Raw genomic sequence first — 14,425 nt, 5'->3', positions numbered from 1 at the left:
GAGCCCCACGTCGGGATCTGTGCTGACAGCTCAGAGCCCAGAGCCTGTTTTGGATTCTGTGTCTCCCTCTCTCTGCCCCTCCCCTGTTCACACTCTGTCTCTGTCTCTCTCAAAAATAAATAAACATTAAAAAAAAATTTTTTTTAATGTTTCAGGGCACCTGGGTGGCTCAGTCAGTTAAGCTTCTGACTTCAGCTCGGGTCACAATCCTGCAGTTCATGCGTTTGAGTCCCGTGTCAGGCTCTGTGCCAACAGCTCAGAGCCTGGAACCTGCTTTGGATTCTGTCTCTCTCTCTCAAAAATAAATAAACATTAAAAAAAAATTTTAAATAAGTGCTTCAAGAGAAAGGAAGCAGAGACTACCAGTCTCCTATAAGGGTGAACCCAGGACTGGCATAGTTTCACTTCACTGCCTGCTATTGGTGAGCACAGATCCCGGACTAGGTGAGAGCGTGAACACGGTGTCTAGATGGTGTGGTCCCTTGCTGGGCCACCCTTGGCCCTAACAACCCAACAGACCCGTCTGTATTGGGGCCACAGCTCTTGTGCTTACCAGCAGAGTGTCTGAGCCGCTTGCTTAAATCTCAGACCCTCAGTGGCCTGATCTTGAAAATAGGAATTATAATACCTATCTCATGGGGACTCCGATCATGTCCGTCGTGGTGCTCAGAATAGTTCCTTGCCTTTCTTTTCTTGGGAAAGAGAAAAATTGGAAAGATCAGGTAATCTGATAATCAGAAATATCAATCTTTTTGACCAGTGATGACGCACACATCTCTGGCTTGCCACTGAAGGAGAACAGACGTCTGTAACCTAGTCTAGGATCTTGAGTGGGTTCTAGTCTGGCTGTGAAGACGCGTACACAGTAAGTGACAGCTAGGTGCCCGTTATGGCTGCTCTAGAAGAGGCGTGGGTAGGAAGTATCATGGGACTCCGAGGAAGGGAAGTTTGCTCAGGCTGGAGAAGGCTGGGAAAGAAGGCTTCCCGGAGGATGGGTGCCCAGGGGAGCCCTTGAGAGTGGGACATGTTTGTAGGCAATGAGGAGGACCAGTGTGAAAGACGGCATGGAGCTGGACAGTTCTAGTGGGGGGACAGTGAGGAGGACAGGCTGGCTCCACCAGGGACACACAGAGAAATAATGATCTTTATAGGTGACACTTATTGAGGGCTCCCCAGTGCCAGATACTCTTCTAAGCCTTTGGCACAGGGGAACACACATCCTCCTCACAACACCCCCGAGTGTGGGTATTCAGCCCATTTTACAGACAACGAAAGCGACACGCGGAAGAGTTAACTCACCAGCACCCCGGAGCTGAGCTTCGAACCCAAGCTGCTTGGCTCCTGAGGCCATACTTGCAATCACGGTTGGTCTCCACTACTGCCAAGACGGGAGCGGAAAGTGGTTCAGGGGTTGGATCGCGCGGGGATGTAAGAATTTGGTCTTCAAACTGTGGACAGTGATCTCTCGGTCAAGAGACCGTGTGCAATGAAGGCATTAACGTGGGAGCTTAGCTGCGCTGTCCAGCACAGTAGCCACTCAGAGCACATGGCTGTGAATTTAAATATCAATTAATTACAATGAAATTAAATTCCTCGCTCACATTTCGAAGGTTCCACAGACACACGTGGCTAGTGGCTACCATACTGGTATGTGCAGACAGAACATCTCCATCACCAGGGAAAGTTCTACTGAGTGCTGAGCTATAGCAGGAGAGTTGCTAAGATGGCATGTGTATATGACCGAGGTGGACAGAGGCAGCGATGGCTGCGTGACGGGCCAGCATAGAGGGTACAAGTGTCGGAGGAATCCATGGTTGGCAGGATAAAAATGCGAATCAGCCCATGTGTTTGTTCATTCACTCATTCGTTCACCTGTTCCTCAAATATGGAATGCCACCCTTCCAACGGGAGCAGTGGGACATCCCAGGTGACACAGGAAGATCCTCCAAGGCCGAGGGGCATGATGAAGAGAGGCGATGTCCACGCTTCCCAAAAACGGTGATGCTGAGCCAGAAGTTTAAGGGTGGCTGGGAGCTGGCCAAGTAGAGAAGGCAGGCAGCACGCTCCTGGAAAGGGGGCAGCCCCAGAGGTACCACACGGCATTCCATCCCACACGGCTCCGGATTATTGGAGGGGTGGGGCTGTGGCAGGAGAGAAGCAGGAGAGGCAAGGAGGGGCCAGAGGAAAAGGGCACGCAGGAGAGGGACAGGGGGGATGTCCACACACTTGGGGCCTGCAGGCTGGGGTTGCTGAGAGGGAAACAGGAAGACGCAGGGAGCCAGAGGGCAGCAGGGGATCCACGGAGGTGCTGCCCGGCAGGGCTTCGGCCCCAAGTCGGGTCAGGTATCTCCCGGGCTTCCTCCCAAGTCACACACGTTTGCACAAGTTGGCCATGCCACCTCCGGCAGCGATGCAGAGCCTATAGGAGAGAATTCACTTCCAGACAGTGCATGGTCTGCCCTCTGGAGGGTCTGAGATGCTCAGTGGGCAAGCAGGAAGGCTTCGTCTCGCCTCTTCCTTGGGGAGAAGGAGAGGCATTCGCTGATGTGCGCCCCCTCACCTGTATTTTGCACAAGCAGTGCCTTCTAATTCTGCCACAAACCTGGCAGGTACTGTTACTATCCCTCCCCCACTTCCTTTTTTATCAAGGAATCAACTGACGCTCAGTGAGGTGGTGTCCCTGGGCCACAGGTCACACAACACGTAGCAGAGGTGAGAGATTTGAACGTGGGATCCTCTTCCCGTATAATTTAGGGAAGAAGCACGGAAGAGAAGGCTACCTTTCCTGAGGCCACTTTCTCCATGAATGTGTTGCATCCACAAAGCAGTCATGAGGCGAAGAAGCAAAACCTGAATTCAGAAAGAAAAGTTGTGCTATTAAAAAAACAACAACAACAGCAAAAAAACCCCAACAATCTTATTTTGCAATTCTGTATCTATTACAAAGGTACTGTCTAGAGTGAGTTAATATTTCCCTTTTGGAGTTAATGTTATCATATATGAATTACTTTGCAGTTTTCTAATTAAGTTGGCTTCTAAATGGTGCCTTTAGTTAGCCAGGGTGAAAAACCGAGCAGATAAAGTGGAAATCTCCAGTGGCGGGTTTCCAGGGGACAGGCAAAGCCCTAGCACCGGGGGCAGCTGCCTCCCCAAGGAAGACGGGTCAGTGGTGAGATCCAGAACACCACGCTCTCTACGGCCCGTCCCGGAAGCAGGATGCAGGGAGTGCAGGGAGAACCGTGCTAGGATTCCTGGAGGGCACACTTCACCGCTGAAACCAAAGACCACAAATTACCCCATTAACACTGAGGAGGGTTCATTAATTCCACTAAGTCCTACAAGAGGCCAGAGACTAGCGTCCTGTTGGGTATTAGAGACAGAAAGACAGGAAGTCGTAACTCCGGGACTCCATGAACTGCCAGCCTAACAAGGAAGGAAGGAAGGCAAGTAATAATTATTATAATAATATGCCACGCTTGGGAGGTAGAAGGGACAGAGTGAAATGCAGAGGGCACTACTGGGAGAAAGGGGAGTGCCTTCTAACGCCGGAGCAGGAACACTTTAATTTTCCACTGTGTTGCACTCAGAGCCTGGTCAGTGAGGCTTCACAAAAATTCAATTTAAATAACAACCACCAGGTTAGAGTCTGGACTGTGGTCCTGATGTTTCTGCTTCCTAAATAATCTTTCCGATTGTTCCTCTTTCCTCCAGCCCCACCTCCCCAGCCACCATCCTCACTATCGCTCACCTCTTGGGAGCAGCCTCCTCACGGCCTCCCTGCTGCCACTAGGTGACCTGGCTGAAATGTAAGCCTGATATTGTCACTCTCCTGTTCCAAATCCAGAGTTTAGCACAGTGCCTGGCATGTAGTAGGTGCTCAACAGATATTTATTGAATGAATGAATGAATGAATGAATGAATGACACACAGCCTCATTGTGCTACATCATCATTGTATTGACTTGCTAAGGCTGCCATGACAAAAATACCACAACCTTGGTGGCTTACACAGTTCTGGAGGTCAGAAGTCAGAAATCAGAGTGTCTGCAGAGCCAGGAGCCTTCTGAAGTCTCTACGGAAAATTCCTCCTCACTTCTTCTAACTTCTGGTGGTTACCAGCAAGCCTTGATGTTCCCTGGCTCCAGGCTCTTCTTCTGTTGTCACATGGACGTCTCCCTCTGTGTCTGTCTCTGTGTTCAGCTTGCCTTTTTATAAGGACATCAGTCACTGGGTCTGGACCCACCTTAACCCCAGCATGCCCTCATCTTGATTAGATCTGCAAAGGCCCTATTTCCACGAAGAAGGCACATCCTCAAGCACCAAGGGGCAGGACTTCAACATGTCTTTTTGGAAAATGCTAATGAACCCACAAGAGCCATTCAGCAAAAGCAATTTAAAAGTAGAAATTTAAGCCTGGATAGCACAGTCGGTAGAGCATCAGACTTTCACTCTGAGGGTCCAGGGCTCAAGTACCTGTTCACATGTTTGTGGCTTTGGGAGGCTTGGATGGCTCAGTTGGTTAGGCATCCAACTCGGTTTCGGCTCAAGTCATGATCTCATGGTTCATGAGTTCCAGCCCCACGTCTGACTCTGTGCTGACAGCGTGAAGCTTGCTTGGAATTCTCCCTCTCCCCCTGTTCCAAGCTCGTGTTCTCTCTCTCTCTAAATAAATTAAATAAATAAATAAATAAATAAACCTTAAGGAAATAAAAATAGAAATTTAAAAGGCTATCAATGGACTTAATTTTACAGCTAGGTTCTCATAGTTTCTCTCTCATTCTCTCTTGCTCTCTCTCTCTCTTTTTTTTTAAGGCTAAATACTCCTAAACAGTACTAATGTGGAAGCAGATTAAACTCCTATGAGAACACAGAAGACACAGCGTTTAATTCCTGGAGACGGTGAGGCAGCTTCAGAGAAGCTATTCTTGAAAAGAGGATACAGGTGTTCAGGCAAGTGCAGAAGAAGAGGCACTTTTGTAAAGAAACAGCACGTGCAAGACTGGTGTGACAGGCTAGGGCAGACCCAGGAGGGGGGATAATGCTGGGGGCTGTAGTTTATGCTGGTTCTGGGGGCACTGACAAGGATTTAGTATTATAAGGCCCCTCCCTGAGATGCCCCTTCTACCAGCTCTCCCCACCCCTACCTCCACCCCCAGCCCTTTCTTCCTGGCTAATCTTTCAAGATCCAGGTCACCAGCCACCCTGGAGAAACCAACAACTTAGCATTTGAGAATAACACAGAGGACCCATCTACATACACGTCTACAAAACCAAGAGAATACCACCCACCATCCCAACGACTAAGGTCATTATTAGTTGCTCAGAGATGGTCCCCAGGCACAGAACTGAAATAATCAGGGAAGTATGCAAGATACAGCTCAGCTGTGTGAGCGTGTTTCTCGGGATTTGATCTGGCCATCTGAGTCTTCAAGGGGGATCAGCGACACAAAACACCAAGATAATTGATCTGGTTTCAATAGGCACTGAGTCCATAAGCAAGAATCATGAAGATGTTTGCGCCCTGTGGGCCCAGGCCTCCCAGTCTTGGGAAGAGACCTGTCTAAGGTTGGGCTCTCCCAGAAGCACACCCCGAGACAAGGATTCAAGTGCCAGTGGTTTATTTGGGAGGCAAATCCAGGAAATGCCAGCAAGGGCATGGGGAAGTGGAACAGGGAGGGAAGATGTTGACAGTGCATTATCAAGGCTGTTACATCAAGGCCAACAGCAGCTCAGCCTGACTACTGGGCTGTGAGATGCTGTGAGCATTCTTTAGAGTTATCTTGAGGCATCTGGGCGATGGACCCACCAACCCTGGCCAATCAAGGGTGAGAGTTTCTCCCAAGAGGCACAAACTGCCAGGCACTTCCATCCTGTCTCTTATGTGCAGGGAAAGGCAAGGAATTACAGGTGCTTGTATTTAGAAGCCTTACATGGTAAGTGTGAGTGGTTAAGATGGGCCCTTGACAATGTCTGCTGCAACCCTCAGGAGATAAGTCCGCTCAGGCTAAATGGCAAGTGCAAGAAGATGTTCACAGCAGTGTTGACTGAATTGCAAAACTGAACACATAACAAAGAGATGACAAAAACCACACAAAGTATCTAGCACTGTGGGAATGGTTTAGTAAATATCCATTCAGGGAAAGGAAGCCCAGCCCTCACCATGCCAATCCCAAAGCCCTTTAACATCATGGAAAAGGCCTACCATCTAAAGTTAAGTGGGAAACTGTAATACGAACTAATTACATGCACACTATGGTTGTGTCTGGGTAAACATCTATCTCCAAAGCAAGAAGCATTTCAAGGCACTGCAAAGAATGAAAATGCTTTGGGGTGAGGGAATCATGAGAATTCTTTTGCCGTGTTGTCTTTTTAGTTGAATGGAGGACAAAGATTCAATTCAATTTATGACCAATAAATTCATATAAATAATGAATTTATATGAATAAATTCATATAAATAAATAAGTTCATATAAAGCAATGTAGTCCCCCCCTCCCCTGCCCCTGTTTCCTGCAGGGCTTCCCAAACAAACTGTTTCTCTTGAATTCTTAGCTCAGTTAGCTTCTGGAGGAACCCAAACTAAAAGAGATCCATTCCCAGGATTGGGGTGACTGAGCCACAGGGTGTGAACATCTTTATGGTTCTTTTCATGGACTCAAGGCCTCATTTAAACCAAATTTGCTCTCTGTTTTCATTTGCTGGTCCCTAAAGTCAGGGTTTAGAGGCTTAGGCAGCTGGATCAGATCACTGGAAACAGGCTCGCACGGGTCCAGCCATGTCCTGCTTCCTTTCATCACGTACACATATTAGTTTAAGCCACATTGGGAGCTGACATCACTAAGATGAATTCTGTGCCCAGGAGTCTGCAATTCATCAGAACATAAAGAAAGCAAAAGTAGAATTCAGCCTGCACATTTGCATTCATTATCAAATGTCTCCAAGCATGTTCCATGAGGGACATAAATTAAGCCTTTACCCAGGAGATACATTATCACTGCATGAGGGCTTCCACATAGTTTTCTAATAGAAGTCATTAGAAGCTTGGCCCCCAGAGATAAGAGACCAGTATTCTCTGTGCTCCCACCAGTGACTCAGCAATGACATCGAGTCCTACCCTGGGCTCTGTCTGGCAGGGCTACTCCAGAGGGCTTGGAAGGGCTTTGGGAGAAAGCGACAGGGGCCATGGGTCAGTCCCAGTGTTGGTTTGAAAACTGGCCTCTGGACACATAGAGCAGGGAGAGACCGAAGAAAAAGCAGATCACCCCAGATGGGTAGGTGGCAGGTTTAACAAGCAAGAGAACTTAACACACAAGCCTTGTCTTGGGTGCAACGAGACAAGTAGATCTCTGTACTCGCTGGCCAAGTCTTAAAAAATTTATATAGGGGGCTTTAACTGGGTTCAGTCATATATACTGTCCAGACGATTTCAACACCACATCACTATCTCAAGGCTGTGTCCTCGGGACAGCTTCTGGGAGCCAGGAAGGCAAACAGAATGCTCATTTCAAGGACAGGGCAGGGGTGAGGATCTTCCGATTGCCTGGGTCCCGTTCATGGGTCAACCAGCAGTCATAGCCTCTCAACCTCCCCCAACACACAAGGACGTGGAATATGGGACCAGGCTGGCAAATGTTCATTGAGTCCTACTGTGTGCCGGTCATGGGATGGACAGAGATTAAGAGATATTATCCCTTTCCTGCAAGAAACTCATAGAATAAAACAACCTAAATGTCCATCAATGGATGATTGGTTAAGCAAATCGTAATGTATCAATACATGGGACATTATTTAGCTATAAAAAGGAATAAAGAGCTAATAATGCATGCTCCAATGTGGATGACCCTTGAAAACATTATACTGAGTGAAAGAAGCTAGACACAAAAGGCCACATATTGTACAATTCTATTTATATGAAATGCCCAGAATTTGTAAATCCATACAGACAGAATATAGTGCTTGCCAAGGACTGAGGGAGAAGGGAATGGAGGGGGGAAAAAAGATGAATTATGTCAGAGCAGGTGAATAATTTAAAGCCAGATAATAGACACCTGTGGTTCTCTATAGTCTTTGGCCACTCTGCTGCAAGAAACTATTTGCCTAATACCTGTTTTGAAGGTTCTAGAGTCCCACCACATTGCAAACGTCCCTCTCCAGTTTCAAATCACTAACTTCTTAGACAGACCCGTCATCCAGTATTGTGTTTTATTGTTAACAGTATAAACCATACCCTTGGCATCTCCCCTGTCCCAACCCAAATGGCCTATATAGATATACCCCCAAAGAGAAAGAGCTCCCAAGAGGAACTCTGGTGTTAGTAGTTAAAACAATTTTTCCCACCACTGATGGAACTTAGCAATTTTGTCAAACTCAGTTAACTTTGAAAGTTATCATGAATAACAAACATTCCTCAAACACTACTCGGCAAACAAGGAGCTAAGGTGGGGAATATATTAGTTATGGAAAACTCTTCATTGAACAGTTACTCTATAAACTTTTGTTGAGTGCCAAAAAAGGAAGGGAGGGATGAAGTAGTGGAATAATGATCTGTGCTACAAGATGGATGAACCTTGAAGACACTACGCTAACAGAGTCAGTCACAAAGACCACATATTATGTGATTCTGTTTATATGAAGCATCCAGAGTAGGCAAATCCACAGAGCCAGGAAGGAGATTAGTGGTTGTCAGGAGCTGGCAGGAGGCAGGGCTGGAAGTGAATGCCAGCAGGTGAAGGGTTTCCTTTTGGGGCCATGAAAATTTTCTAAAATTGGTCATGATGAAGGTTGCACAACTTTGTGGATATACTACAAACCACCGACCTGGGAGTTTTAAGTGGGCGGATTGTATGGTATGTGAACCGTGTCTTACGTGTTTATCAACAAAAAAAGAAAAAGGAAACTCAGAGAAGAGAGGCATATTATGTGGGGCAAGTTCTACAAAATCCACAAAGGAACTGACCTTTGAGCAGAGTATCAAAGGTGGACAAGGCAGGACTGAGAGAAAAGGGCTCCTGGCAGAGGGAAGAACACAGGCACACAGAGGTATGAAGCAAGGTTGCTAGCAGTGAACCAGGATAGTTAGAAAGAGCTGTGTGTGACTTTGACCTAATGGGGGATGATGGGCCCATGAGATTAAAAAAAAAAAAGTTTTTATTTTAGAGAGGTAGGAGGGGGGGAGAGGAGCAGAGGGTGTGCGCACACGAGAGAGTGAGCGCCCAACACAAGGCTCAATCCCACCACCCTGGGATCATGACCTGAGCCAAAATCAAGAGTCAGATCCTCCATCAACTGAGCCACCAGGCACCCTGGCCTGAGATTTTTTTAAAAAAAGAATTTATTATTTTTGAACAGGTAAGATATTCACCACACGGTACAAGATAGAAAAGTTTAAAAATGTGGCCAATGACACTCTGGAAAACAGTGTGGATGTTCCTCAGAAAATTAAAAATAGACCTACCCGATGACCCAGCAATAGCACCATTAGGAATTTACCCAAGGGATACAGGAGTACTGATGCGTAGGGGCACTTGTACCCCAATGTTTATAGCAGCACTCTCAACAATAGCCAAATGATGGAAAGAGCCTAAATGTCCATCGACTGATGAATGGATAAAAAAATTGTGGTTTATATACACAATGGAGTACTACGTGGCAATGAGAAAAAATGAAATATGGCCCTTTGTAAAAACATGGATGGAACTGGAGAGTGTGATGCTAAGTGAAATAAGCCATACAGAGAAAGACAGATACCATACGGTTTCACTCTTATGTGGATCCTGAGAAACTTAACAGAAACCCATGGGGGAGGGGAAGGAAAAAAAAAAAAAAAAAGAGGTTAGAGTGGGAGAGAGCCAAAGCATAAGAGACCCTTAAAAACTGAGAACAAACTGAGGGTTGATGGGGAGTGGGGGTGGGAGGATGGCATTGAGGAGGGCACCTTTTGGGATGAGCACTGGGGGTTGCATGGAAACCAATCTGACAATAAACTTCATATATTGAAAAAAAATTTTAAAAAATGTGTCCGATGAAACAAAATTCTTGCTCCTTCCTCTATCTCCCACTCACCTAGCTCCCCCAACCCCTGACCCAAGCAATCACTACTGCCAGGCTCTCATAAGTCCTTTATGGGATACATTCAACACATACAAACAAATCTTCATAGGTGTTTTTGTGTAAATAGGAGTGGACCATTGGGGCACCTGGGGGGCTCAGTCAACTAAGCGTCTCTTGATTCCGGCTCAGGTCATGATCTCATGGTTGGTGGGATTGAGCCCCACATTGGGTTCTGTGCTGACATCACGGAGCCTTCTTGGGATTCTCTCTGTCCTCTCTCTCTGCTCCTCCCCCTACTGACACACATGCGAGAGAGCTCGCTCGTGCTCTCTCTCTCTCTCTCTCAAAATAAGAAATAAATTTTTAAAATTAAAAAAATAGGATTGGACCATCAACAATGTCTCATACTTTGCTTTTAATATTAGCCAAAATCTTAGATATCCTCCTAAATTTGTATATAAACAATTTGATCATTTTTTGTATGTGGGTATATGGAGGACGTACCACATTTTGTTGACCACTTTCCTATCAATGGACATTTAGGTTGCTTCCAATTTTTCCTTCTTATAAAATTCTGCAATAAATAACTTTATATGTATGAGATTTTGTTCATGTATGAATTTATTTGTAGGTAAAATTCCTAGAAGTTGAACTGCTACATTATAGAGCTTGTGCTTTTAAAATTTTGAGAGATATTGGGATGCCTGGCTGCCTCAATCAGTAATGCATGTGACTCTTGATTTCAGGGTTTTAAGTTAGAGCCCCACAGTGGCTATAGAGATTAGTTTCAAAAATATGAAAAAATAATAGATAAAATTTTTATAGATATCGCCAAACTGCCTATAATGGAGGTTGTACCAATTTACACTCCCATGCAACGAGTGAGTCTGTTTCCCCACATTTGGGGAGTGTGTTTGGATATATGGTCACTGGCCAATTCATACAGAGCCTTGTATACAAAGCTGAGAAGCTTGAACTCGATCCATAGACCGCGGACACCCACTAGAGGGTTTAAGGCAGTGGGTGAGGATGGGCAGGTCTGAGGTTTTAAAAGCTTATTTTCATGATGATACTAAAACAATTTTGTAGGAAATCTGTATTCTCCAACAGGCACGAGTGGTAATGTGATGAACCAGAGAAGGGGAGACATATTCATTAGGATTTAAGCCACGTTGGGGAGAATGTGATTATCATGTGGGCACAGCTGTCGCTCTGGACAATAGGATTGCGGATGAGTGCTACTTGGTTCCTTGACCATCTCATCACTCCCACTTTCCTGCCATTTTTCTTTTATCACATACTTCTCACATGCTGATGGCTTCTCGTGAGACATGTGGCCCTCTAGGGTAATAACATCAAACCAATAGCAAGGAATTTTTATCAGAAGCTAACAGTTGATCGAATGACAAGCAGACAGGTGAGATAGCGGCTTTATGTTTCTCTTGAAGACTGTTTTGGAAATTAATTGGATTTGGCACAGGCATTGAACAAAGAGCTGGGGAAAGCAAAAATGTAGACACATTCATCCTGAGCCTTTCGTCTCTTAAATAAGAGGTAGGAGCTATTATTGGATGCAAAGAGAGAAGGAAAGATCTCTGGCAGACAGCTGTGAGCCACAAGCATAAGAAGGACCTGAGCACCAGCTCCATCCAGATGCTCCAGTGGTGATTCAAGGATGAATGCAGTGGGCTTGCTCCTCTTGGGGCTTGCTCTGAGGTTTAGGGCTGCAATCGCTAAGCCAGAAGACGGGAGCTTTTGCTCAAAGAGCCGAGTGGCTTTCAAAGACTCTTGCTATGAATTTGTGCCTCTCAGCCACACCTTCTATGGTGCCCAGAGCTGGTGCGAGGGGCAAGGGGGCCATTTGGTCTTTATTCGTGATGAGGACACCCAGAAGTTTCTGCAGAAGCATATCTCCCAGGACAGGGAATGGTGGATTGGACTTGTAGGAAACTTGGCTCGGAATGGAACCACAGAAGGTAGGTGCTGTGGAAGCTGTATTTCACAGGAAGCTGGTGGCCGCAATTCTCACCATTGCTTATTAATCCGGAACCGCATGGAACAATGTAGTATATCCTACTTCTCATGGTAAGGACACCCTCCTCTTTTGTGGATCAAATGAAATGATTCATGTACAGTATCTAGCACGGAATCTGACACATAGAGGACACTCTGGAAATGTTCATTTGTTTGAATGTGTCTAATAATAATATTAGCTATGGCTTCTTCAGTTCTTGCTAGAATAGTGCCCAGCACTATCCTTAGTACTGCTTGCCTGTTATCACCTCGAATCCCTACAATAACCAGTGAGATGATATTGTTGCTTCTCTTTTACAGATGAGGCAACGGAGTCTCAGAAATAATTACTAAGCTATTTTCAAAGCACCTCCATGTGGCTTTCCCCATTTCTTATGAGAGTAAAGCAGGTTAAGAGCTTGGCACCACCCCCCATTCACATTCGATGGTCTCGTTTTAATGGTCCTCCTAGAAACACTTACTTACCTTTGACTCTGTGAGGGCAACTTCCTCCAACCCCAGCACGGTCTGCTGAGTCTTCTATGCACCTGCAGGGCTTGTCCACACCTCTGTGAGGGTATTTTTGGCATGACTTCAAGTTTTTAGGTGTCTGTCTTCCTTCCTAGACAGTGAACTCCTCGAGGGAAAGAACCACATTCTGGCCACTTTTCTTTTCCCAGTGCCTGTACATAGCAGAGAATGGACAAATGAACATTTGTATTCAATTTTTGCACCTGTCCCGCGAGGTATACATTGCTACTCGTATTTTATGGATGGGAAAATGAAGTCCAGGGGGAGAAAATGGTTGGCTCAAGAGAACACTGCGAGAGGACTCTCTTGAGTCAGCAGCCTGCCACATCACATTGTCCTGTTGAAGCCACTGGGTTTCAGAAATGCGTAACTTGGTCTGGGCTAAGCACTTAATACCAGAGTGGATAGAACGGCTGAGAGAGCAGTTGGGAACGCTCATTTTAGGAAACTCATAGCCACTGGATTTGAATTCTAAAATTCATTTTCAGGCAATATCTATTGAATAGTTTCTTGATTTGTAGATGTAGCAATTGTGGATTTCTGTATATTGAACATCACTTCCTAAACATTTAAAGGAGTTGTGTCTATTTGAAATCACCAAGGGATACCACATGGCTCATTTACATAAAATGAGGCAGATCTGTGTAGGCTGACATGTAACAACCCCCAATATTTAATGTTATTGAAGAAGAAGCAGAGTGTCATGTGGAGTATGATGGCATTTGTGTAGATTTCAGGCACTCATAGATGCTGAGATAGGGATAAAACTCAGTCTGGAACAATTCACAAGACACCTAAGAGTAATGGGAGTAACCCATAGGTTGGGAGGGGGGTGATGTTTTCATTTTATGCCCCTTTTCACTCTAAAAATGTTTTAACCATTCATATGTATTTTAAAAAATGAATAAATACACTTTTGAGTCTTTAAATATTTGACTTTTAGCGTTTTCTAGATTTCGAGTGTCCTTGAAATGCCTTTGTATTACACACACACACACACACACACACACACACACAAACACAAACACACACACACTTCTTCAAGAGTCACATCAGTGTGTTCATGGGGCTGAGGAGTTCTGGACATAAGGAAAATTTCCATTTTAAGTGAGTGTGCCCAAATATATTTGACATGGGCCCCTGCTGCTCTCAGGAACACCTTCGAACGTCCCGAGGCACACTTCTGTGTTCTTTTCTAGGTGATGGTAAGACAGAGCTAGAAGCATCATGTCCTTAATGAAACTATTTTGTCTGGGCTCCCTGACTTGGCACCCCGGTTTCTAGGTTGAATTCTTACATCTGGGTGTTGAAAGGTAACAGCTAGCAATGCCCCTTCGTTGGCACAGGAAAGAGAGGCCGTCAGCCTGTCGGTCTTAACCGGGCACCTCCTGCAGCACCAGGAGCTGAGCTGAGGCAAGCCCTGTGCTTAAAAAGGGTTGGAGGAGCGTTTGTAAGTCCTGGTGCTTGTGTTCCCATCCCAGGGCTGGGGACCTGGCTGGACACCTCAAACGTGAGCTACAGCCACTGGCGTGGAGGGCAGGCCTCTCTTGCCCCCGACGCCTGTGGTTACATCGGGAGAGACGCTTCCTTTGGGTGGGTGGCCTCAGACAACTGCACTCAGCCGTCTGCCTTCATCTGCGAGTTTGGTGAGCTGGCCTCTGTTGTGGGGTCTCCCTCCTTCTGTCTCTCTGTGCCCCTCTATGTGTCTCTGTTTCTATTTCTTTCCAGGTGTCCGTGGGTCTCTCTCTCTCTGTCTCCACGTCTCCTTAAATGACCGCCTGTCTCTGTGTCTGTGTTTGTGCCCCTCCATGTGTCTCTGTTTCTCTCTCTTTC

The 14,425-nt window shown here is 46.0% G+C and overlaps 1 protein-coding gene and 1 long non-coding RNA gene across 2 annotated transcripts in view; one reads left to right on the top strand and one right to left on the bottom strand.

The window, feature by feature from the left end:
* Positions 1-279: 279 nt before the first annotated feature.
* LOC122494508 lies at positions 280-4,591 on the bottom strand. The gene is made up of 4 exons (XR_006300183.1): positions 4,473-4,591; positions 2,781-2,850; positions 1,300-2,419; positions 280-692 (listed from the first exon to the last, which is right to left on the bottom strand). It is a non-coding gene; the product is annotated as an uncharacterized LOC122494508 (long non-coding RNA).
* Positions 4,592-11,723: 7,132 nt separating this feature from the next.
* PKD1L2 (polycystin 1 like 2) overlaps positions 11,724-14,425 on the top strand; it is a 95,311-nt gene continuing 92,609 nt past the window's right edge. Inside the window, exons 1-2 of the mRNA XM_043599388.1 lie at positions 11,724-12,024; positions 14,074-14,238. Of these exons, the coding sequence (XP_043455323.1) occupies positions 11,724-12,024; positions 14,074-14,238 (466 nt within the window). The remainder of the gene's footprint in view (positions 12,025-14,073; positions 14,239-14,425) is intronic.

This window comes from Prionailurus bengalensis, chromosome E2 (assembly GCF_016509475.1).
Source record: "Prionailurus bengalensis isolate Pbe53 chromosome E2, Fcat_Pben_1.1_paternal_pri, whole genome shotgun sequence".
In the NCBI taxonomy this organism is placed as follows: Eukaryota; Metazoa; Chordata; class Mammalia; order Carnivora; family Felidae; genus Prionailurus; species Prionailurus bengalensis.
This window is presented reverse-complemented; position numbering and strand designations above follow the sequence as displayed.